Source organism: Vipera berus (assembly GCF_964194415.1).
Source record: "Vipera berus genome assembly, chromosome: 5".
Taxonomy (NCBI): domain Eukaryota; kingdom Metazoa; phylum Chordata; class Lepidosauria; order Squamata; family Viperidae; genus Vipera; species Vipera berus.
The window spans coordinates 3,241,371-3,263,549 of record NC_138207.1 but is presented as its reverse complement, the minus strand read 5'-3'; the positions used below and the strand labels follow the sequence as shown (position 1 = coordinate 3,263,549).

At 47.1% G+C, this 22,179-nt stretch overlaps 1 protein-coding gene across 3 annotated transcripts in view; it reads left to right on the top strand.

Annotated features, from left to right (window-relative positions):
• Nucleotides 1-22,179, top strand: part of RUBCN (rubicon autophagy regulator) — a 59,033-nt gene that overhangs the window by 11,053 nt on the left and 25,801 nt on the right. For all 3 annotated transcript variants that reach the window (XM_081329433.1, XM_081329434.1, XM_081329435.1), the window contains exons 4-13: nt 665-824; nt 3,255-3,361; nt 6,916-7,045; nt 8,929-9,471; nt 12,171-12,266; nt 14,349-14,464; nt 15,211-15,412; nt 16,895-16,996; nt 17,363-17,437; nt 20,219-20,279. In XM_081329433.1, the coding sequence (XP_081185559.1) occupies nt 665-824; nt 3,255-3,361; nt 6,916-7,045; nt 8,929-9,471; nt 12,171-12,266; nt 14,349-14,464; nt 15,211-15,412; nt 16,895-16,996; nt 17,363-17,437; nt 20,219-20,279 (1,592 nt within the window). The remainder of the gene's footprint in view (nt 1-664; nt 825-3,254; nt 3,362-6,915; nt 7,046-8,928; nt 9,472-12,170; nt 12,267-14,348; nt 14,465-15,210; nt 15,413-16,894; nt 16,997-17,362; nt 17,438-20,218; nt 20,280-22,179) is intronic.

The following is a 22,179-nucleotide window of genomic DNA, read 5'->3' as shown; positions in this document are numbered from 1 at the left end:
AGGCTTTTTAAGAAAAGACTGGACAGCCATTTGTCTGAAATGGTATAGAGCAGGGGTCTTCAAACGTGGCCCTTTTATGACTTGTGGACCTCAACTCACGCGTGCCTGGCTGAGGAATTCTGGGTGTTGAAGTCCACAAGTCGTGAAAGGGCCACGTTTGAAGACCCCCCTGGTACGGAGTCTCCTGCTTGAGCAGGGGGCTGGACTAGAAGACCTCTAGAAGGTCCCTTCCAATGGTTATTATGTTCACAGTTGCAGGAATAGAGCCTGTCTAGAGAGAAGAAAGATTGAGGGGTACATTATAGTAATATTCCAGCATTTGAGGGGAAGGGGAACAGCCTACCTTCAGAAGCGGTGAATGCTCCAACACTGGAAGTTTTTAAGGAGAGACTGGACAGCCCTTTGTCTGAAATGGTATCGGGTTTCCTGCCTGAGCAGGGGGTTGGACTAGATGACCTCCAAGGTCTCTTCCAACATTAATGTTATTGTGTTGTTATTATTATTAAGATTGGACAGCCACTTGTCTGAAATGGTATAGTTTTTCTCGCCTGAGCAGCGGGCTGGACTAGATGACCACTAAGGTCCCTGCCAACTCTGTCATGGGTGCTCTGTTTCCCCTGACCTTGGCCTGCTTTGCCTTGAAACCTTGTTCCTCCTTTTGCAGTTCCTCCATCTTCACGAGAACGGGCAGCAGAATCCCGACAAGGCCAGAGAGCGAACGGTCGCCGAGCTCTGGCTTCAGCACAGCTTGCAGTTCCACTGCCTTTCAGCTCAGCTGAAGCCTCTGCTGGAGAACAAGCAATATATCAGGAAATTCTACACAGGTAAGAGAAACCAGGCTGTCCTTGCCGCCGACTGCCTCTCTTCCCCCCGGCAGAATTTTTCAGCCTTTTCTTTCCCAGTTTTCAGCAGCTGCCTTCCATGCATCATACAGCGTAGAAGGGAAGGGAAGATAATGGAATAGAGAATGGAAAGGAGTGGAGTGGAATAAGAATAAGAATAGAACAGAATAGAATAAGGAATAGAATAGAATAAGGAATAGAATAGAATAGAATAGAATAGAATAGAATAGAATAGAATAGAATAGAATAGAATAGAATAGAGTATTTATTTATTTATTTATCTATTTATATATCTATTTATCTATCTATCTAGAATAAGGAATAGAATAGAATAGAATAAGGAATAGAATAGAATAGAATAGAATAGAATAGAATAGAATAGAGTATTTATCTATCTATCTATCATCTATCTATCTATCTATCTATCTATCTATCTATCTATCTATCTATCTCTATCTATCTATCTATCTATCTATCTATCTATCTATCTATCTATCTATCTATCTATCTATCTATTTATTTATTTATGGGACTTATATGCCGCCCTATCTCCCGAAGGACTCAGGGCGGCTAACAACAATAAAAATACAGCAATGCAAAAGTTAAAAAGAATTAAACTAACAGCCCCAATAAAATAATTAAAATTAATAAATTAAAATTTAAAAACATTTTTAAAATCCCTATCGTCAGTCCAGGTCAGCCTGATGGAAAAGGAATGTAGAGTAGAGTAGAGTAGAGTAGAGTAGAGTAGAGTAGAGTAGAGTAGAGTAGAGTAGAGTAGAGTAGAGTAGAATAGAATAGAATAGAATAGAATAGAATAGAATAGAATAGAATAGAATAGAATAGAATAGAATAGAATAGAATAGAATAAAATAGAGTAGGGTAGGGTAGGGTAGGATAGGATAGGATAGGATAGGATAGGATAGGAAAGAATAAGAATAGAATAGGTAAGAAATAATAGAATAGAATAGAATAGAATAGAATAGAATAGAATAGAATAGAATAGAATAGAATAGAATAGAGCTGAAAGGGACCTTGGAGGTCTTCTAGTCCAACCCACTGCTCAGGCAGGAAACACTATATCATTTCAAACATAGAACTAGAATTAGAATAAGAATAGAATAGAAAAAATAGAATAGAATAGAATTAGAACAGAATAGAATAAATAGAAAATAGACTAGACTAGACTAGAATATAGAAAATAGAATTAGAACAGAACAGAATACATAGAATGTAGAAAATTAGACTAGAATAGAATACAGAATACAAAATAGAGTAGAATTCTTTATTGGCCAAGTGTGATTGGACACACAAGGAATTTATTCTGGCAGGTTTGGAGGCATGCTACACAGATAATCCTCAACTTACAACCATTTGTTTAGTGACCGTTAGAAGTTACAACAGCATTGTAAAAACACTTAGAATCATTTTTCACGCTTCCGACCGTTGCAGCCTCTCCGTGGCCGTGTGTGAATAAAATTCAGTTGCTCGGCAACGGACTCAGATTTATGACGATCGCAGTGCCCCCGGGGGGGGTGTCACGTGATCCCCTGACAAAGTCAATGAGGGGAAGCCAGATTCACTTAACAACCGTGTTACTCGCTTAGCAGCTTGCAATGACCCCCTTAACAACTGTGGCAAGTTTTGCCTCATCAAATGAGGCGAAACTCACTTAAAAATTGCCTTGCTTAGCGGCAGAAATTTGGGGTTCAGTGGTGTTCCTAAATCGAGGACTACCTCGGTTTTCCCTACTGATCTTCCATTTGCTTGGAATATGTTGGAATACAGAATATGGAAGCTGACGTTACCAGCTTTTTTTGGAATTGCTAGTCTCGGGCTGACGTTCTCCCACGCAAATATTTTCTAGGTCAAGGGGTGGTCCAGCCTTGGCAACTTTTAAGATTGGTGGACTTCAACTCCCAGAATTTCCCAACCGTGTCTGCTTGGTGGGGGATTCTGGGAGTTGAAGTCCACAGGTCTTAAAGCGGCCCAGGTTTGGAGAGCCTGTTCTACGCCCTGTGCCGTTCAAATTGTCAATTGTCAAGTTGACTCCTGACCCTCTTCAATGTTTCCTTTTGCCCTCCTTGATTCGGAGACGCGTTTTTCCCCCCTCTTCCTCATCTGGACTTTAGTTTAACGGAAGGTTCTCCCCATATCATATCCAACCCTGCTTCGCTGTTTGAGATCAGCCAAAGTTGTGTTGGTCACTTAAACAAGCAAAAAAACAACAACAACAAAATCCAGAATACCTTCGCCCACCGGTCTTGTTGCTAGGCCTGTGTTTGGAGGGAATTCTGGGAACTGAAGCCCACGCATCTTGCAAAGTTGCTAAAGAAATCCTGTCCCACCATAGAAGAAGTACAGGACCCAAGGAACAATTCTGCCCTCCATTTTTTAAAACTTCTTTTACAGATTCAGCTTTTCTGCTGAGTGACGCCCACGTGACCGTCATGCTGCAGTGCCTGGAGGCTGTGGAGCAGAACAACCCTCGGCTTCTGGCCCAGATCGACGCCTCTATAGTGAGAAAGAATTTCCTCCCTCCCTCCTTTTCTCTTCCTTCCTTCCTTCCTTCCTTCTTTCTTTCTTCCTCCTCCTTTTCTTTCTTCCCTTCTTTCCTCCCTCCTTCCTCCCGCCCTACCGCTCATTCTTTCTTTCCTCCCTCCCTCCCTTTCTTTCCTTCTTTCTTTCCTCCCTCCTTCCCTCCCTCCTCCTCCTCTTCTTCTTTTTCTTTCTTCCTTCCTTCCCTCCCTCCCTCCTCCTCCTTTTCTTTCTTTCTCTTTCTTTCTTTCTTTCTTTCTTTCTTTCTTTCTTTCTTTCTTTCTTTCTTTCTTTCTTTCTTTCTTTCTTCCTCCCTCCCTCCCTCCCTCCCTCCCTTCTTTCTTCCCTCCCTCCCTCCGTTTCTCTTTCTTCCTTCTTTCTTTCTTTCCTCCCTCCCTTTCTTTCCTTCTTTCTTTCCTCCCTCCTTCCCTCCCTCCTCCTCCTCTTCTTCTTTTTCTTTCTTCCTTCCTTCCCTCCCTCCCTCCTCCTCCTTTTCTTTCTTTCTTTCTTTCTCTTTCTTTCTTTCTTTCTTTCTTTCTTTCTTTCTTTCTTTCTTTCTTCCTTCCTCCCTTCCTCCCTTCTTTCTTCCCTCCCTCCCTCTGTTTCTCTTTCTTCCTTCCTTCCTTCTTTCTTTCTTTCTTTCTTTCCTCCCTCCCATTCTTTCCTTCTTTCTTTCCTCCCTCCTTCCCTCCCTCCCTCCTCTTCTTTTTCTTTCTTTCCTTCCCTCTCTCCCTCCTTCTCCTTTCCTTCCTTCCTTCCTTCCCTCCCTCCCTCCCTCCCTCCCTCCCTCCTTCCCTCCCTCCCTCCCTCCCTCCCTCCTTCCTTCCTTCCTTCCTTCCTTCCTTCCTTCCTTCCTTCCTTCCTTCCTTCCTCTGAAAAACAATCATAACTCACTTTTTTCTCAGTGTCATTGTAACTTTGAATGGTCACTAAATGAACTGTTGTAAGTTGAGGTTCTGTGTGATGCAAGTCCAGCTGAGATTTTCCGATCTCTAATGCAAAACTTTATTGAGCGCACCATTTTGGCATAGATGAATAGAAAACCAGCTCTGGTTAATTAGCGCTTAAGTCAGTATATTAAAGTATAGAATCTTTCCCCACCCCCCATTAGTGCAGGTCACCTTGTCCAATAAGGCAGGGGTCTTCCAACTTGGCCCTTTTATGACTTGTGGACTTCAGCTCCCAGAATTCCTCAGCCAGCGTGGATGCTGGCTGAGGAATTCTGGGAGCTGAAGTCCACAAGTCATAAAAGAGCCAAGTTGGAAGACCTCTGCAATAAGGTCTCACACAATTGTGATGAGAGAATGCTTCAGTTCTCAGTAAGAGTTCTTGGGCGACCTTGATTTTCATGGCTTGGCTTGATGTCTGAAGCCTGCATTCTATTCTTCCCTTCTCTCCCCCTGAGTCTGCAGGCCAGGGGTCTTTCCAACTTGGCCCTTTTATGACTTGTGGACTTCAACTCCCAGAATTCTTCAGCCAGGCACACTGGCTGAGGAATTCTGGCAGTTGAAGCCCACAAGTCATAAAAGGGCCAAGTTGGAAGACCCCTGCTATAGGCAATCTAAGAAGCAACAATGGACGTGGCAACGTAGTAAGCTACATTAACAGATATTTTTTTTCAAGTCTGAAGGCGCAAACTTGCCACTGAAACGGATCTTTCTACGTTTCTTCCTCTCGCCATTAAGCCACTGGGGGCTCCTGCCTCCCTTATCTGACTGTTTCCTAAGCAATATCTCTTCCCTTCGTCCCCCAAGGCCATCCTCACACTCCATTCCATTCCAGCCTTTTCAATCAAGGCGTGAGCCGTTCCCGAATCCCAAAAGATACAGGCAGCGTCTCTCTGCTTCTCCCTCTTGTCTTTATACCTACCCTGTCAAAGGGAAGGATCAGGGAGGACACGATAGCTGTCTTCCAGTATTTGAGGGGCTGCCACAAAGAAGAAGGGGTCAACCCGTTCCCCAAAACACCAGAGGGCAGGACAAGAAGTAATGGATGGAAGCTTGTTAAAGGGAGATGCAACCTTAGAAGTAAGGAGAAATTTCCCAACGTTGAAAAGAATCAGTGGAATGTTTGTGGAGATTCTCAAATCATCCAGGTCAGGTCTGTCCCAAAGGCGCTTTTTCAGGAGGCAACTGGACTTTCTTGTTTTTCCTTTGAAGACGTTTCGCTTCTCACCCAGGAAGCTTCTTCAGCTTTGACTGGATGGTGCGGAATGGGAGGATTTATACTCCTTGCAGACCGCTGGTCATTTGCCTTCTTTTAGAGAGTCGTTGAGTCCACTTGGAGGTTTACCTCAGGGTTACCTGAGTGGTGCAAATGGGTGTGGAGCCCTCTTGGAACTGCTGAAAGGTCTGTCCACAGCAGGGGTCTTCAAACGTGGCGCTTTTATGACTTGTGGACTTCAACTCCCAGAATTCCTCAGCCAGCGTGAGGGAACTATGACCCTTTTATCGCTTGTGGACTTCAACTCCCAGAAGTCCTCAGCCAGCGTGAGGGAACTATGAGCCTTTTATGACTTCTGGACTTCAACTCCCAGAATTCCTCGGCCAGCGTGAGGGAACTATGACCCTTTTATCGCTTGTGGACTTCAACTCCCAGAAGTCCTCAGCCAGCGTGAGGGAACTATGAGCCTTTTATCACTTGTGGACTTCAACTCCCAGAATTCCTCGGCCAGTGTGAGGGAACTATGACCCTTTTATCACTTGTGGACTTTAACTCCCAGACGTCCTCAGCCAACGTGAGGGAACTATGACCCTTTTATGACTTGTGGACTTCAACTCCCGGAATTCCTCAGCCAGCGTGAGGGAACTATGAACCTTTTATCACTTGTGGACTTCAACTTCCAGAAGTCCTCAGCCAGCATGAGGGAACTATGACCCTTTTATGACTTGTGGACTTCAACTCCCGGAATTCCTCAGCCAGCGTGAGGGAACTATGAACCTTTTATCACTTGTGGACTTCAACTCCCGGAATTCCTCAGCCAGCATGCCTGGCTGAGGAATTCTGGGAGTTGAAGTCCACAAGTCATAAAAGGGCCACGTTTGAAGACCCCTGGTCTACAAATACCACACAGTCCTTTCCGCAGTCCCAAGAAGGCTCCATGCCCATTTCCACCACTCGGGTGACCCCAAGGACACAGATAAACCTCCAAGTGGACTCAACGACGCTCTAAAAGGAGGCAGACGACCAGCTCTGTCTGCAAGGAGTATAAATCCTCCCATTTCCCCACCCTCCGGTCCGAGCTGAAGAAGCTTCTTGGGTGAGAAGCGAAACGTCTTCAAAGAAAAACCGGAAAAATCCAATGGCTTCTTGAAAAAAACACCTTTGGGACAATTAGTGGAATCGCTTGCCTCCAGAAATTGCGGCTGCTCCATCGCTGCAGGTTGACCGGGCAACCATTTGACCAGGGTGATATACCAGGACTCCCGTCTCCAGCAGGGGTTGGACTAGAAGACCTCCAAAGTCCCTTTCCAGGCCTACGATGCTATGTTGGTCCCCCAGTCCTCCCATGGCCTCAACATGGCTCTTCTTTCAGTTTGCCAGGAAAGGCGAAGCCTCCGAGTCCCGGACGAGGAGCCTCACGGCCTTGTTGGGGTCCAAAAACACAGCCCATCAGTACCTCGGCTCCTTCTCAGGTCTTCCGTCCACCTACGCCAGCATCCAAGGTAAGCCATGAGCAATAGCACGTTAGGGATTATTATTATTTTTTTAAAAAAATCTCTTTTCTACTACTCAGTTACTTGAACGTGGATGCCACTGTTAGGTTTGAGGTTGCCGTTTGTGGCTGTTTTGGCTAACCCCCCCCCCCCCCAACAATTGGATAGAATTGGAAGGCGTACAGGTAGTCCCCGACTTAACGACCATTCGTTTAGTGGCCGTTCAGAGCTAATGACGGTGCCGAAAAGGGTAATGTGGTTCCGGCAGACAGAGAGGAATCAAGCAGAACGCCGAGGCTGGCGATTTCCTCAAAGAACATGTTGATTGGTTGCAAAGTATCGGCGCATCAAAAGTAAAACCACGTCTGGAGACACACGTCACAATTGGGCGCTATCTAACAAAATGAAAGTCAGTGGTGAAAAAAGCAAGGTTCTACATTTAGGCAAGAAAAACCAAATGCACAGGTATAGTATAGGGGTTACCTTGCTCAATAGTAGTAACTGTGAGAGGGATCCTAGTAGACAATCACTTAGATATGAGCCAGCAGTGTGCTGCAGCTGCCACAAAAGCCAACACAGTTCTAGGCTGCATTAACAGAGGGATAGAACCAAGATCACGTGAAGTGTTAATACCGCTTTACAAGGCCTTGGAAAGGCCACACTTGGAATACGGCATCCAGTTTTGGTCACCACGATGTAAAAAAGATGTTGAGACTCTAGAAAGAGTGCAGAGAAGAGCAACAAAGATTGATCAGGGGACTGGAGGCTAAAACATATAGGGAACGGTTGCTGGAATTGGGTATGTCTAGTTTAATGAAGAGAAGGACGAGGGGGGACATGATAGCAGCTTTCCAATATCTCAGGGGCTGCCCCAAAGAAGAGGGAGTCAAGCTATTCTCCAAAGCGCCTGAAGGCAGGACAAGAAGCAACGGATGGAAACTCATCAAGGAGAGAAGCAACCTAGAACTAAGGAGAAACTTCCTGACACTTAGAACAATTACTTGCCTCCAGCAGCTGTGGAATGCTCCAACACTGGAGGCTTTCAAGAAGAGATTGGATAGCCATTTGTCTGAAATGTGATAGGCAGGGTTTCCTGCCTGAGCTGGAGGTTGGACTAGATGACCTCCAAGGTGCCTTCCAACTTTATTATTATTACTTTTTTGTTGTTATTACCCAATACAAAGTTAAAAAATCCCACCCCTAAAACTATGCAAGCAACTGTGTTCCCCAATACATCTTCCTAGCAGGCTTTTTACACAACGCCTAGCCTGCAGTCTCGGGAGTAGCCCTTGACCTTGGTTCCCATGGGACAAAAGATTATTTTGACTACTGAAGCACCTGACAACCACCCCCCTCTATTCTATGCGGCAACCGAAAATGGGTAGGAAAAATGGCTGCCGCCACGCTCCTTCATATATTTGACAGGTAACTTATGATCAATTCTCACACCACCCTCACAGCGTCCCCACTGTTCGGTTGTTTGGCAACCGGCATGCATTTTCAGTGGGGGTTGCAGCATCGTGGCCGCAACAACAGCAACACAAAAGATTGGGTGTGCGACTCACTTAATAAACTGCCTTGCTTAGGAATAGAAATCCTGGTCGTAAAGCCGAGGACTATCTTGGGTACGGATATCCAGCTGAATATTCTTGAACCTATCCTAGAATATATTTACTGTATTTAGTTTGATTGCGCCTTGATCATTTGGATAAAGAACTCAAGGAGGCAAACGTATCTAATACTCCTTCCTCCTTTTTTTCCCCACCACAACAACAAGCCTGTGAGGTGGGATGGGCTGAGAGAAAAGGTCGAGGGCTACCTATACGTTCTCGTAGCCATATTGTCGCCGAACATAAGGTAGATTCCTTGTCTGTGTCCCCTTCTCTTCCTAGGCAGGAGATTATCCAGCCCTCCAGTGTTCGGTGGCACTGGTCAGTCTGAAGAAAACGCCGCTTGGACCTCCAGTCACCGGCATCAGGAAGGCAGGTGCCCCCAACACCTGGCCGGTCCTCCTCTTCCTCATCTCGGCATCTCTGGCCCCAACGATGCCCACAATGCCCCGGCTGCCGGGACAAGCACTGGCCTTTCGCAGAACCCAGACTCCTGGTCCGGAAGCCAAGATGAGACGGATGGGCCAGAATATCTGGCCATTGGGAATCTCGGCCGGCCAAGTCGGGCCTGCGACAGCCCCGAAGAATCCGGCGCGGCCACCTTGAACAGTTCAGGCAGCAGTTTGTCCAATCTGTTTTCATCCGGCAGCTCTCAGAAACAGGAGTCGGTTTCGTCCTGGGGGGAGCAAGGAGGCAGCTGGAAGTCCTCGCTTTTACGGCGGTCCAGCTTCTCTGAGGGCCAAACCTCGGCTCTCCAAGGGAAACCCAAACGGAGCCACGTGCGTTCCCAGTCGGACACCAATGTGGCTTCTGCAAAAGCTCACGGTAAGAGGGGACAAATGTGTGTTTGTGTGTTTGTGTGCGTGCGCGTATCTGTGTAGAAGTGCATCTCTAGACACAACAGGTAGTCCTCGTTGGTTTAGTGACTGTTCAAAGTTACAACAGCACTGAAAATAGTGACTTTGATCCCCGTGGTCATTGGATCAAAATTTGGACACTGGCAACTGACTCGTATTTATGACGGTCGCAGTGTCCCGGGGGCCAGTCGATCCCATTTTGCGACCTTTGCACAAGCAAAGTCAACGGGGAAGTCAGGTTCACTTAACAATGGCAGTGATTCACTTAACAACTGGGGCAAGAAAGGTGGTAAAATGGGGGAGAACTGACTTAACAACTGTCTCGCTTAGCAACAGAAATTTTTGCCCTCGCTTGTGGTCGTAAATCGAGGACCGCCTGCACTCTTGAATGTTCTTCCGTGGCTCATGCATTAGATCCGTGTTTCTCAACCTGTGCAGCTTTAAGATGCGTGGACTTCAACTCCCAGAATTCCCCAGCCAGCAAAGCTTACTCTCTTGTAATCCCTCTCTCTGCAATCTCCCCACTTTAGGGAGTAAGAGGAAAAAAACAACAACAGGCATGGGCTGGCTGGGGAATTCTGGGAGTTGTCAAGTTGGAAAACTTGCCAAGTTGGAAAAACAGTGAATTAAATATTATCTATCTATCTATCTATCTATCTATCTATCTATCTATCTATCTATCTATCTATCTATCTATCTATCTATCCTCCTAATTCTGCATCCCCCAGTTACGGTAGATTGTAGCATGCCTCTCCACCGGGTTGCACAGGGCCTCTTTAAAAATGCCAGTCACCGGGAAATCCAGCAGATAGCAAAAGACCAGCTCTAATCCCACAGGTGCTTTTTCGAAAAGGCAGCTGGACTTGTTTTTTTGCTTGAAGACGTTTCGCTTCTCATCCAAGAAGCTTTCTCAGTTCTGACTAACCCTCCACCGTTCATCCAGAACTGAAGAAGCTTCTCGGATGAGAAGCGAAACCTCTTCAAGGAAAAACAAAGTCCAGCTGCCTTTTGGAAACCCTTGGGGCAAACCATGACCTGGAGCAGGGGTAGGCAACCTCGGCTCTTTTATGACTCATGGACTTCAACTCCCAGAATTCCTGAGCCAGCCATGCTGGCTCAGGAATTCTGGGAGTTGAAGTCCATGAGTCATAAAAGAGCCGAGGTTGCCTACCCCTGACCTGGAGGATTGAGAATCTCCGTAGAGACCAGGATACTTAACTGGGTTTATTAAAGGTGTCAGATTTGTTGCTTTGCACAGCATATATATTGTAGTTGGTCATCTGAGCTAAAGGTTTTGTCGCTTTTATTTAGTTTGCTGATTTATGGTATATAGGACATACGGTGTGGTCTCAGAAAATTGATTTGAAACGCAGCACTGTAACCAGTTTATGTATGTTGCAGCGTATTGCATCTTAAACCTGTTTGAGACCTGATTGCCTTATCCTCTTAATTAATATGGGAATGTCCATCTTCTCTTCATAAGACATTTTACAAATAATCTACCTAGACAGGCAAGGAAAAGTTGAAGTCCACCCACCTTAAAAGTGGCCACGGTTGACAAAAACATCCATAGAAAGTCACCCCAAAAGATGGGGAAAAAAGGAAGCAATAGTGACTGCAGAGTGTCATAATTGTGATTTTGGATTTTGTAGCTCGTGAAGATGAGTGTGATGCTCTCCAAAGTGACCCAGATAGGATTCTCTCTTGAAAAATAGCGCTCCTTTTTATATATTTATTCTGTTTTTCTCTTAACCTTCTCTCCTGCTTTCGCTGCCCGTCCTTAGGAGGGCGCAGAGACATCAGCATTATAATAGAAGATCCTGTGGCAGGTTTGGGAACCAGCATGTTACAAATCCATCTTCCCCCTTCTCCCCTCCTTCCCATCCATTGGTATTTCCTCGTCCTGAGTTCAAAACCTCTGCAAAAATCTCTTGGAAAGTTCTCACCTGGGAATTCAGAAGGGACCACTCCTTCTTCCCCGCATGAATATTCAACACGCTTGCCCCACAGAACACGCCTCTGTCATGGAATAGACAGGTAGTTCTCAACGAGTTCATTTGGTGACAGCTCAAATTGACAATGGAAGAAAAGGGACTTATGACCGGTTTCCACACTTACGACCGCAGCAGCACCCCAAGCTCACATGATCAAAGTTCAGAGTCAAAGTCCCTTCTAGCACTGATGATGTTACCTAGTTGGGTCATAAAATGTCTGCAAGAAAACCACCCAGCTCAGGCAGCACCAAGGACCCCAACAGTCTTCCTCCTCCTCCTCCTCCTCTTCCTCCTCCACTTCACAAACCCTTCTCCCTTCTAGCACGGATGATGTTACCTAGTTGGGTCCCAAAACGTCTGCCAGAAAACATCCAGGCCCAGGAAGCAACGGGAAAACCCCCGCAACCAACATCTGTTGGGACCTTTTCATTCAACTTTCCGGGAAAAAAAAATAGTGCCCCACCACACCTTGTGTGTGTCTGCTGTGACGTCTTGTAAGCCTCCGTTCACCCAGCATTTTGTTGCATTCCCTCTTTCCGGTTCGATACCATCCGTTCCATTTTACCTCGCTTCCTCCCGCTCGGTTCTGTTGGCTGCTCCCCCCCCTTACCCCCCCTCCCCCCGGTGGATCGTGGCCATTGATGGTCTCCTTTCTTTCACGTATTGTGCCTAGAGTCCAATGGAGACATTTCGCAATACAAGGGCAACGTCTCCTGTCCCGGGCAGAGTCAAGATGGAAGAACCGCTGGATCGGTGTACGTTGAATACGGTGAGTCTTGTTTCCGTTTAACGGCTTCCGTCTTCGGACTCGGTTCGAAAGGTGGAAGAGGTTCCTGCAGAATACTTTTTCCCCCGAGTCAAATTCCGAAACCCACCATACAGGCGTTCAGGCCTGCTCGGTTCCAAGCCCAGAAAAATTACATATACGAGCAGTCCTCCACTTACGACCCTTTGTTTAGCAACCATTCAAAGTTGCAACTTTATTATCTATCTATCTATCTATCTACCTACCTACCTACCTACCTACCTACCTACCTACCTATCTATCTATCTATCTATCTATCTATCTATCTATCTATCTATCACTATCAGTGTGAGATGATCTCATGAGGTCGATGGATCGTTAAGGTGCTTCCAAGTAAAAGGCATCACGCAGAGATGCAATCATATGAAGTTTATTCAATGATAGATTAAAGAGAAAGAATTACTTGGCATGAAGGCATTCATGCCTGCATGTGAGAGAGAACAAAAGAAAAGAAAGCAAGCTAGCATAGCATAACTGGAACAGAACAAGAACAAAACTGAAGAGAGACTAGAAAAAAAGCAGCCCCTCGAGCAGAGGTATTTATGGGGGGTCTGGGCCCCTCCCTAACCATAAAACTCTCTCGCCAATGGGGCTGTAGGGGTCTGAGACCCTTGGCTCATCAGTGGAAGCAAAGAAGCCTCTTTGCCTCCATCTGATGACCCTTTTGGGGAACTGCCATGGCTGGCACTAAACATCTAACAATTAGTCTGTCTATGACTCATTCTCTATCTATGACTATCAGTCTATGACTCACTCTGTCTAAATTTATCTATCCTATTTCTCTCTGTCTGTCTGTCCGTCTCTGTCAGAATCCATTTATATCACATTTCATAAATGTATGGTTAGAATACTGGGCCTATCTTAGGGATTCTGCCATCTCTCCGAGGGGGGGGGAGAGGATGTTTATCCAGATTGCCCTAGGCTGTTTTCAAAGACCAGGAAAGCTTTTGATCTGGGGGGAACAGAGGGGGAGAGAGAGATCTGATTCGCATCTCCATTTGAAACTGAAAGGAAGAAGACAATAACAATAAAACACAAGAAGTTTTCCCTTTCCCACGAAAGGGCCTGACACCTAAGTAACTGATGTGAGCCTGACCAAATGGACTCGAGGGGGGGGGGTTGAAACGGGAATGCTTTATATAGTATTGAAATGTAACTCAATGTCAGATCCTGTCTTGTATTGCCACAACCGATCTCATCCTAGTAAACTTTTCCTTTTGGACAAACTTGGATCCAGGAGTTCTTATTTCCTAAGATGTGAATTGGGGTGGGTCCTGACACTGTCTCTCTCTCTCTTTCTCTAATATCTTTGTCCGTCTATCTATGTTATGTAATTTCTATCTCATCTATCTACCTATCTACCTCTATCTATCTAATCTATGACTATCAGTCTGTCTATGACTCTCTAAATCTATCCATCCATCCATCCTCTGTCTTCTATCTCTATCTATCTATCTATCTATCTATCTATCTATCTATCTATCTAATCTATCTTATCTATCTATCTATCTATCTATCTATCTATCTATCTATCTATCTAATCTATCTATGACTATCATATGACTCACTCTGTCTAAATTTATCTATCTATCCTATCTCTCTCTGTCTCTCTCTAATATCTTTGTCCATCTAATCTAATTTCTATGTAATCTATCTCATCTACATATCTACCTACCTCTATCTATCTATCTATCTATCTATCTATCTATCTATCTATCTATCTATCTATTTCTCTATGCCTGTCTCTCTCTTTACCTGTCTGTCTGCCTGTCCATCCATCCATCTTCATCTATGTCCTTCCTTCCTTCCTTCCTTTCTTTGTCATGGGTGGGTGGATGGATGGATGGATAGATAGATAGAAAGATAGGTGGGTGGGTGGGTGGGTAGAAGAATGGATAGATAGATAGACAGACAGACATAGACAAACATAGATAGATACAGATAGATACTATCTGCAGTATCATCCTAGAACACATACATTCACCATTCGTTTTGAAAGCAACTTCCTTTCTCTCCCTCTCCTCTCCCTGCCTCTTTCTTTGCCAGAGACTGGACCGTATTTGCACCCGGGCGAAGGGATGTTCCGGAGGCCCGCAGAAGGCCAGTCCCTGATCAGCTACCTGTCGGAGCAAGATTTCGGCAGCTGTGCAGACTTGGAAAAGGTAAGCCGAGCCTGAGACAAAGAGGTCGATCCGTCAATCGGTGGGAACGGTGGAATGGAGTCTCACATTCCTCTTCTTAACTCGTTCCTCCTCAGGATTTTTTCTTTCTTTCTTTGAACAAAAGAACCTGCGCCGGAGGGCACGCTAACGGCCCACGTACGACGACGCCCTCGTGCAAATGTCATGACTTAATACATACTTGTGTCAAAAGTCACGACGCCCGTGCGGAATTGAATCGTATTTGCCAGGACAATTCATCCCACAGGCATCGTCTTTTTTGTCACTGTTTTTTTTTACAGATGGGGCTGAATTCTTGTTTTAGTGTAGGAATATAGTCCTTTTTAAAATGTTAAGCAGGGCTTCTCGGTTTAAATGACCTTAAGAACAGACGGCCTTCAAGTCCCAGAATCCCCCAGCCAGCATGTACGGTGGCAAGCTGTTCCACTGGTTGATTGTCCTCACTGTCAGGAGGTTTCTCCTTAATTCCAGGTTGCTTCTCTCTTTGGTCAGTTTCCAACTATTGTTTCTATTCTCTGGTGCTTTGGAGAATAACCTGACCCCCTCTTCTTCTTTGTGGCAGCCCCTCAGATACTGGAATAACTGCTATCATGTCTCCCCTGTTTCTTCTTTTCTTTAGACTAGCCAAACCCAAGTCCTGCAGCCGTTCTTCGTACGTTTTGGTCTCCAGGCCTTGGATCATCTTAGTTGCTCTTCTCTGAATTCTTCTTCTTCTCCCTTCGTTCCAGGAAAACGCTCACTTCAGCATCTCCGAGTCGCTGATTGCGGCGATCGAGCTGATGAAGTGCAACATGACGAACCGTCAGATGGAAGAGGAGGAGGAAGAAAGTGACAAGGTGATACAAGACCTCAAGCAGAAGATCCGTATCCGCCGGCAACAGATTCGGACCCGCTACCTCCACCCGGCGTGCCAGGATGTGGGCTCTGACAGTGAGTGCTTCCTATCCTTGGGAAGGTTGCTAAGTTGAAATCCCAAAGGCTTTCTTGGAGACGAAGCCATAAGGCAGACTTCAGCCTGTCTCTGAAACTAGATTTGGCATCGAATTCTGAAGTATCTAGGCCACGGCTTTTCAACCTTTTCAACCATTGTACCATTGAGGATATGGCAACATCCGAGTACCACCAGTCGCCTAGCAAGGGGTCAAAAACTTGATGACCCAAAAAAAAAAAAGGAAAAAAAGGGATGAAGTACAGGTAGTCCTCAATTTACAACGGTTCGCTTAGTGACTGTTCGAAGTTATAATGGCACTGAAAAAAGTGTCCCCCAAGCCACAGCCGAGCAAGACACCTGCCCGCCCGCCCGGCGGCGCTCTTCCTCCTGTCCGAGGTTTTCATGGTTGTGAGCATTTCTGTTGAGGATTGGCAGCGGGGGTGGGGTGGGGGGGTGTTTGGTTTTTATTTCCCCCCCCTCTGCTGGGTGGTTGCAGCAGGTTTTGGTCACTTCACATGACCCTGGACACTTTGATCGTCGTAAATATGAATCAGTTGCCAAGCATCTGGATGTAAATCACAAGACCCTGGAGATGCTGCCACATTCCGGCTGATCGGCGCTTCTTCTGGGCTCAACAGAAGCACCAGGATTAGTGCTGAGCTCCAGCTGGATCCTGGCGCTGATCCTGGCGCTTCCGCTGAGCCCCGACAGCCCTGCAGCTCCAGCCGTCTCTCGCTCAGGCTTGTGCGGTGCTGCCACCGGTTCAGCTCATTCCCCTCCCCCACTACCACTTTTCATCGCCGGCAATGGGGGAAAAGTCACGTGACGTTGCGAGTTTGACATGTCTGTTCTAGTCCATCTTTTCTCAACCTGAGCCATTTTTAAGACCTTTGAACTTCAACTCCACGGCGCTGACTTAAGGTAAGGAGTAAAAGGTAAAGGGAGTGCCCACGGATTTTATTCCACTAGTCGTTGCTGAATCGAAGGGGTGATGCTCATCTCCATTTCAAGGCCATTGAGGCAGCGCTGTCCGAAAACATTTCTGTGGTCATGTTGCCAGCACGACGTCACGGAGCGTTGTTATCTTCCCACGAAGTGGCACCTATTTTGCTACTGGCATTTGCATGCTTGCGAACTGCTAAGTAGGCAAGAGCTGAGCCGAGGACAGGAGCTCACCCCATCACACGGCGCTTGGGTCTCAAACCTTCCCCGCCGGCTTTCCAGCTAACAAGCCCAGCATCTTTAACCGTTGAGCCGCTGTGCAGCTCGTTTGGATTTAATGACCACTACCAAAAAAAAAAAAGGTCGTAAAATCAGGTCTGCTCACATGGCGTCTCGCTTTACGACTGTTAACAACGTACGGCCGTAAAATTGCAGGGCCCAGTTATGGTTGTAACTCTTCCATTTTCCTGTATTCTGTCCTGTTGATAATAGTGAAGCATCTTCATGATCAGGTCGTTCAGTCGTCCTCACTCTTGCAGGTCTGAAAGCGACAGACAGCGGATCGTACTTCAGCTCCCAAGACTCAACCTGTCCCTCCGACTCGGGATCTGCCGAAGAGGTGGATGAGTATGAGATCCAAGGTAGGATGACCTCTGTAGAACGAGCCCCGAGCTACCCTTCCTTTATAGGAAGTCCTTGACTTAACAACCACTCATTTAGCGACCGTTCGAAGTTATAGCGCCGCTGGAGGGGAAAAAAGGTGACTTCGGACCGTCTCCCACACTTAACGACCATTGCGGCCTCCTTGCGGTGGCATGATCAAAATTCTTAACACCCTGTTAGACCTGCCTCTAGGAAAGTTCAGACTCCTGAATCCCCTGAGTTGACTCGAAGTAACTTTTACGGAGAGAAACTGGGTGTAGTAAAGTCAGGCGGAATCGGAAGGGTTCCGCACGAAGCACAAAGCCATTCCGTCGGTTGAGACGTGCTCTTCTGTCGTCCCACAGATGGAAACGAAGGCTCCAACCTGATTCACCTGTCCAACAGCGAGCTGTCCGTCTCGATGGCCTCGTTGTTTTCAGGTAACAACTTTCCCTTCCTGAACCCTTAGTACCATAAATCCGTATCAGATTGGGCAAAATAGGTGAGGTGTCAGGCCTGCCCCGACTTGGTAAGAAAGACCCCCTTTGTACCAAAAGGTAGACTTTACTAAAAGCCAAGTGGTGTACAGTATAGCAAAGCCAGAACTGAAGTTTGCGCGCCAAACTTAAATTTCCCCATCTAGTTCCGCCCCCTAGCTGGAATCTTCTTGTTCAATTATATTTGAATGAATTGTTTTGGGGAACTGTGTCTTCAAGGGGCGGCCTGGTTGTCCAGCTGCTAACATTCCATTCCCAGCACTCGGACAGTAAGATGGTGTGTCCCCTCTGGAAGGTACGATGAATAGTTAGCCTACTACCCCCTTCCCAACGGGCTCCCGACCCCCATATTTCATGGCAGGCTGGCAGCTACCTGAGTGCAAAGCTCAAATCAAGGATTGCAGTCGCTTTTTGGATGGGTCAGGAGATTACCTGTCCCACCTGGCGCCTTTCAGATGCCCTAAGGCTGAACATCTGGCTGACCTGATTTAATCTCTGGAGTTCAATCCCAAGTCATTGTTCCCAACCAGTTGCATGGAATCAGGATCATATTAATGCAAGCTGAACTATGTCCCCATGACCTTAAGATAGATAGATAGATAGATAGATAGATAGATAGATAGATAGATAGATAGATAGATAGATAGATAGATAGATAGATGATAAATAGGTATGTAGGTAGATGAGAGAGAGAGAGAGATAGGTAGATAGATGATAGATAATAGGTAGGTACATGATAAATAGGTATGTAGGTAGATGATAGATAGATGGATGATAAATAGATGATAGACAGAAAGAGAGACGGATAGAGAGAGATAGAGAGAGAGATTAGATAGATGATAAATAGGTAGATAGATGATAAATAGATGATAGATAATAAATAGGTAGGTAGATGATAGGTATGTAGGTAGATGATAGGTAAGTAGGTAGGTAGATAGATGATAAATAGATGATAGATAATATATAGGTAGGTAGATGATAAATAGGTATGTAGGTAGTTGATAGGTAGGTAGGTAGAAGATAGACAGACAGACAGATAGATAGATAGATAGATAGATAGACAGACAGACAGACAGACAGACAGACAGATAACCTTTATTGTCATTTTTTACTGTGGGCACAATGGCGCACATTAAAAATGATATTTAAACATACTATATACAACATATGTTTAGACCTGCACCCTTCCGTATAAGTAACATATAAATATTAACCACGGTCCATCTTGAATACATAACGGGAGGAGGAAGCTGGAGAGTTCACAAGGTTAAATATAAGGTTCATTTGAAGACTTTTGTAGGCCTGTAGTTGCCCAGTTCTGGACAAAGTGTATGTCTTCCCTAAACGCCGCTGAAGATGTTAAACCAGCCTGGTAACGAAACGTTCAGAAACCAACCCAGAAGCTCGGAGAAGGAGCCGTCACCCTCAGTATGTCTTCTTCTCTGCTGCTACTGTGGCTTTTACAAATGTAGGTTAGGATCAAGGTTTATATTGCCCAGTGCCCACAGTCTCCTTAAAACGTTTTACATTTTTCAGGTGCGGATAACAAACTTGCCTTCCTGGTTTGCCCGTGTTAAGGTCCTTCTGAATCCAGAATTCATCTGCTCTGTTGCCTCTGGAAATACGTAGGCAGAATTCCTGGTCCAGAACTGGATAAAGTCTTAAGCCGGTGTTTCTCAACCTTGGCAACTTGAAGATGTGTGGACGTCAACTCCCAGAATTTCCCAGCCGGCATAGTTTATACTCTCTTGTAATCCCTCCCTCTGCACTCTCTCCACTTTAATGGGTAAGAGGGGTGGGGGTGGGGGAATCCAGGCTTGGCTGGCTGGAGAATTCTGGGAGTTGAAGTCCATACACCTTCAAGTTGCCATGGTTGAAAAACTCTGGTAGGCACGTCTGACCCTTTCCTAGACAGGAGTAGATGGTCCTGAGAGTGTGAGAAGTTGTTGGTATTTGTCCTCGACGAACATTGTGCAAAGGCCTGCTTGGCTGAGGGTTTGACTTGCCAGATCCCAGATAGATAGATAGGTAGCTAGGTAGGTAGGTATCTCTGTTGAGCCGTGAACTTCTCTGGTAGAGTTGTTGTTGTTGTTAGTTGCGAAGTCGTGTCCGACCCATTGCGACCCTATGGACAACCTTCCTCCAGGCCTTCCTGTCCTCTACCATCTTCTGGAGTCCATTTAAGCTCACGCCTCCTGCTTCAGTGACTCCATCCAGCCACCTCCTTCTCCGTCGTCCCCTTCTTCTCTTGCCCTCAATCTTTCCCAGCATGAGGCTCTTCTCCAGTGAGTCCTTCCTTCTCCTTAGGTGGCCAAAGTATTTGAGTTTCAGCTTCAGGATCTGGCCTTCTAAAGAGCAGTCAGGGTTGATCTCCTCTAGGACTGACCGGTTTGATCGCCTTGCAGTCCAAGGGACTCGCAGGAGTCTTCTCCAGCACCAGAGTTCAAAGGCCTCCATTCTTTGGCGCTCAGCCTTTCTTATGGTCCAACTTTCACTGCCATACATTGCAACTGGGAGAGTTATCAGACCTCTAATCACTGAGTGACCCATTTAGGAGTTTCTTAAATCAATAGAAAGCCCTCAGATCAAATGTGGTATAGATAGTCTCCGGCCTGAGCCAGGGGGGGTTGGACTAGAAGACCTCCAAGGTCCCTTCCATCTCGGCTATTCTGTCTTCTGTCTCAAATTTTGACACTTCCTCGTCTCTGTTCTGCGGCCACTTAGATGCGGACATCAAGAGGAACCGGCCTCCGAGCAAAAAGTCCTTCCATTCCTCCAGTTCCTCGTACGTATGCCTCCTGCTGGCGCTTCGTCCACCCTCCCTCGGTCCAGCCCAACCTGGGTTCAGTGACAGGTAGCCCTGTTCAGCTGGAGGTAGATGCTGGAAGCCATCTTCAGGACGCTGGCTTAAAAGCCGGCTTCTGGCGGTAGGGCAGGACTCCCAACCGCTCCTCCATCTTGCAGCAGGATGGCCCCAGCAGGAATTAACACAGAAGGCCCTGGGCTAAGAAGAGCATTTGCTTCTGTCCTCCATGGGGGAGGCAGAAGGGATTGAGCCCAGCATGGACCATGCAGGGAGAAGCAGCAGTAATTAAGACCAGATGGGAGTCAGGTCCAGTCCACAGCGGGGGGGTGTTCCGTGTTTTGATAAGGCCGGGAGGACACATTCTAGCAGGGGATACATGGTGGGAAATGTGCTGTCAGTCAATTGGACAGGAAGAAGGAGGGAAGAGAGGAGACAGAAATGAGAGGGAGGGAGGGAAGAAGGAAAGGAAGGAAGAAGAAGGAAAGAGGGAGGGAGAGGGAGGTGAAGGAGGGAAGAGAGGAGACAAAAGGGAGGGAGGGAGGAAAGAAAATGAAGGGAGATGGAAGGAGGGAAGAGAGGAGACAGAAATGAGAGGGAGGGAGGGAAGAAGGGAAGGAAGGAAGGAAAGGGTGGGAGAGAGGGAGGTGAAGGAGGGAAGAGGAGACAAGAGGAAGGGAGGGGGGAAAGAGGAAAAGAAGGGAAAGATGGAAGGAGGGAAGAGAAGAGACAGAAATAAGGGAGGGAGGGAAGAAGGAAGGAAGGAAGAGAGGGAGGTGAAGGAGGGAAGAGGAGACGAGGGAGGGAGGAAAGAGGAAAAGAAAAGGGTGAGGGAGGGAAGAGAGGAGACAGAAATGAGAGGAAGGGAGGGAGGGGAGCAGAGGAGACAGAGAGGGAGAAGAGGCAGAAATGAGGGAGGAGGAGAGGAGACCGAAAGGAGAGGAAGAATGAGGGAGGGAGAAAGGAAAAAAGGGGGAGAGGAGAAGAGACAAAGGACGGAGGGAGGGAAGAAAGGCGGGAAGGAGATGGGAAGGAGCAAGGAAAACTTTCCTTCCGTTCCCGCCCCCAATCGCTTCTTCCCGGAAAGAAAGTTCCTAACCCGGCCTGTAGGGGGAAGCCCTTTTCAACTACGACAACTTTCCAAGCGTGTCAATTTCAGCTTGTAGAATTCCTCTGCCAACCTCACGCTCGGGCAGCGGTGGCGAACCTATGGCACGCGTGCCAGAGGCGGCACTCAGAGCCCTCTCTGTGGGCACACGCGCGGCCGCTGTCGGCAGCCTGCGCAGGTCCATTAGGTCGCCAACGCCCGGAGCGGCAGCCCCACCCAGCACAAAGGAGGCGAAGCCGCCAGCTAGCAAGGTGGAGTAGAGGTGGTAGAGCACGCCCACGCCCAGCAAGCCAAAGGCCACCCCAAGCGGGCAAAGCTGCCCCCCCCAGTCCCAGCTAGGATTGCGTGCCTCCACCCACATCTATGCTGGGCCTCCTGCCCACCGCCCCACCCGCCAGAGACCCCCTGGATCTCCCCCAACCCTGCCCAGCCCCCACAGGCGTCCCCCCCCATGAGCAACATGGAGGTGGCCATGCCTACCCCAGCCACGCCCACCCAATCAGCCACCCAGTGGGCCACACCTCCTGCCCTTCCTGAGGGCACCACAATGCTGATGCGGCCCTGGCACTTTGCGATATAAATAATGGGGTTTGGGGTTGTGGTTTGGGCACTCGGTCTCTAAAAGGTTCGCCATCGTTGCCCTATACCAGGGCTAGGCAACCTCGACTCTTTTATGACTCGCGGATTTCAACTCCCAGAATTCCTGAGCCAGCCACGCTGAGGGGAAAGGGAGAGGTTTCCAAGCTGAGCCAGGCTGGCTGAGGAATTCTGGGT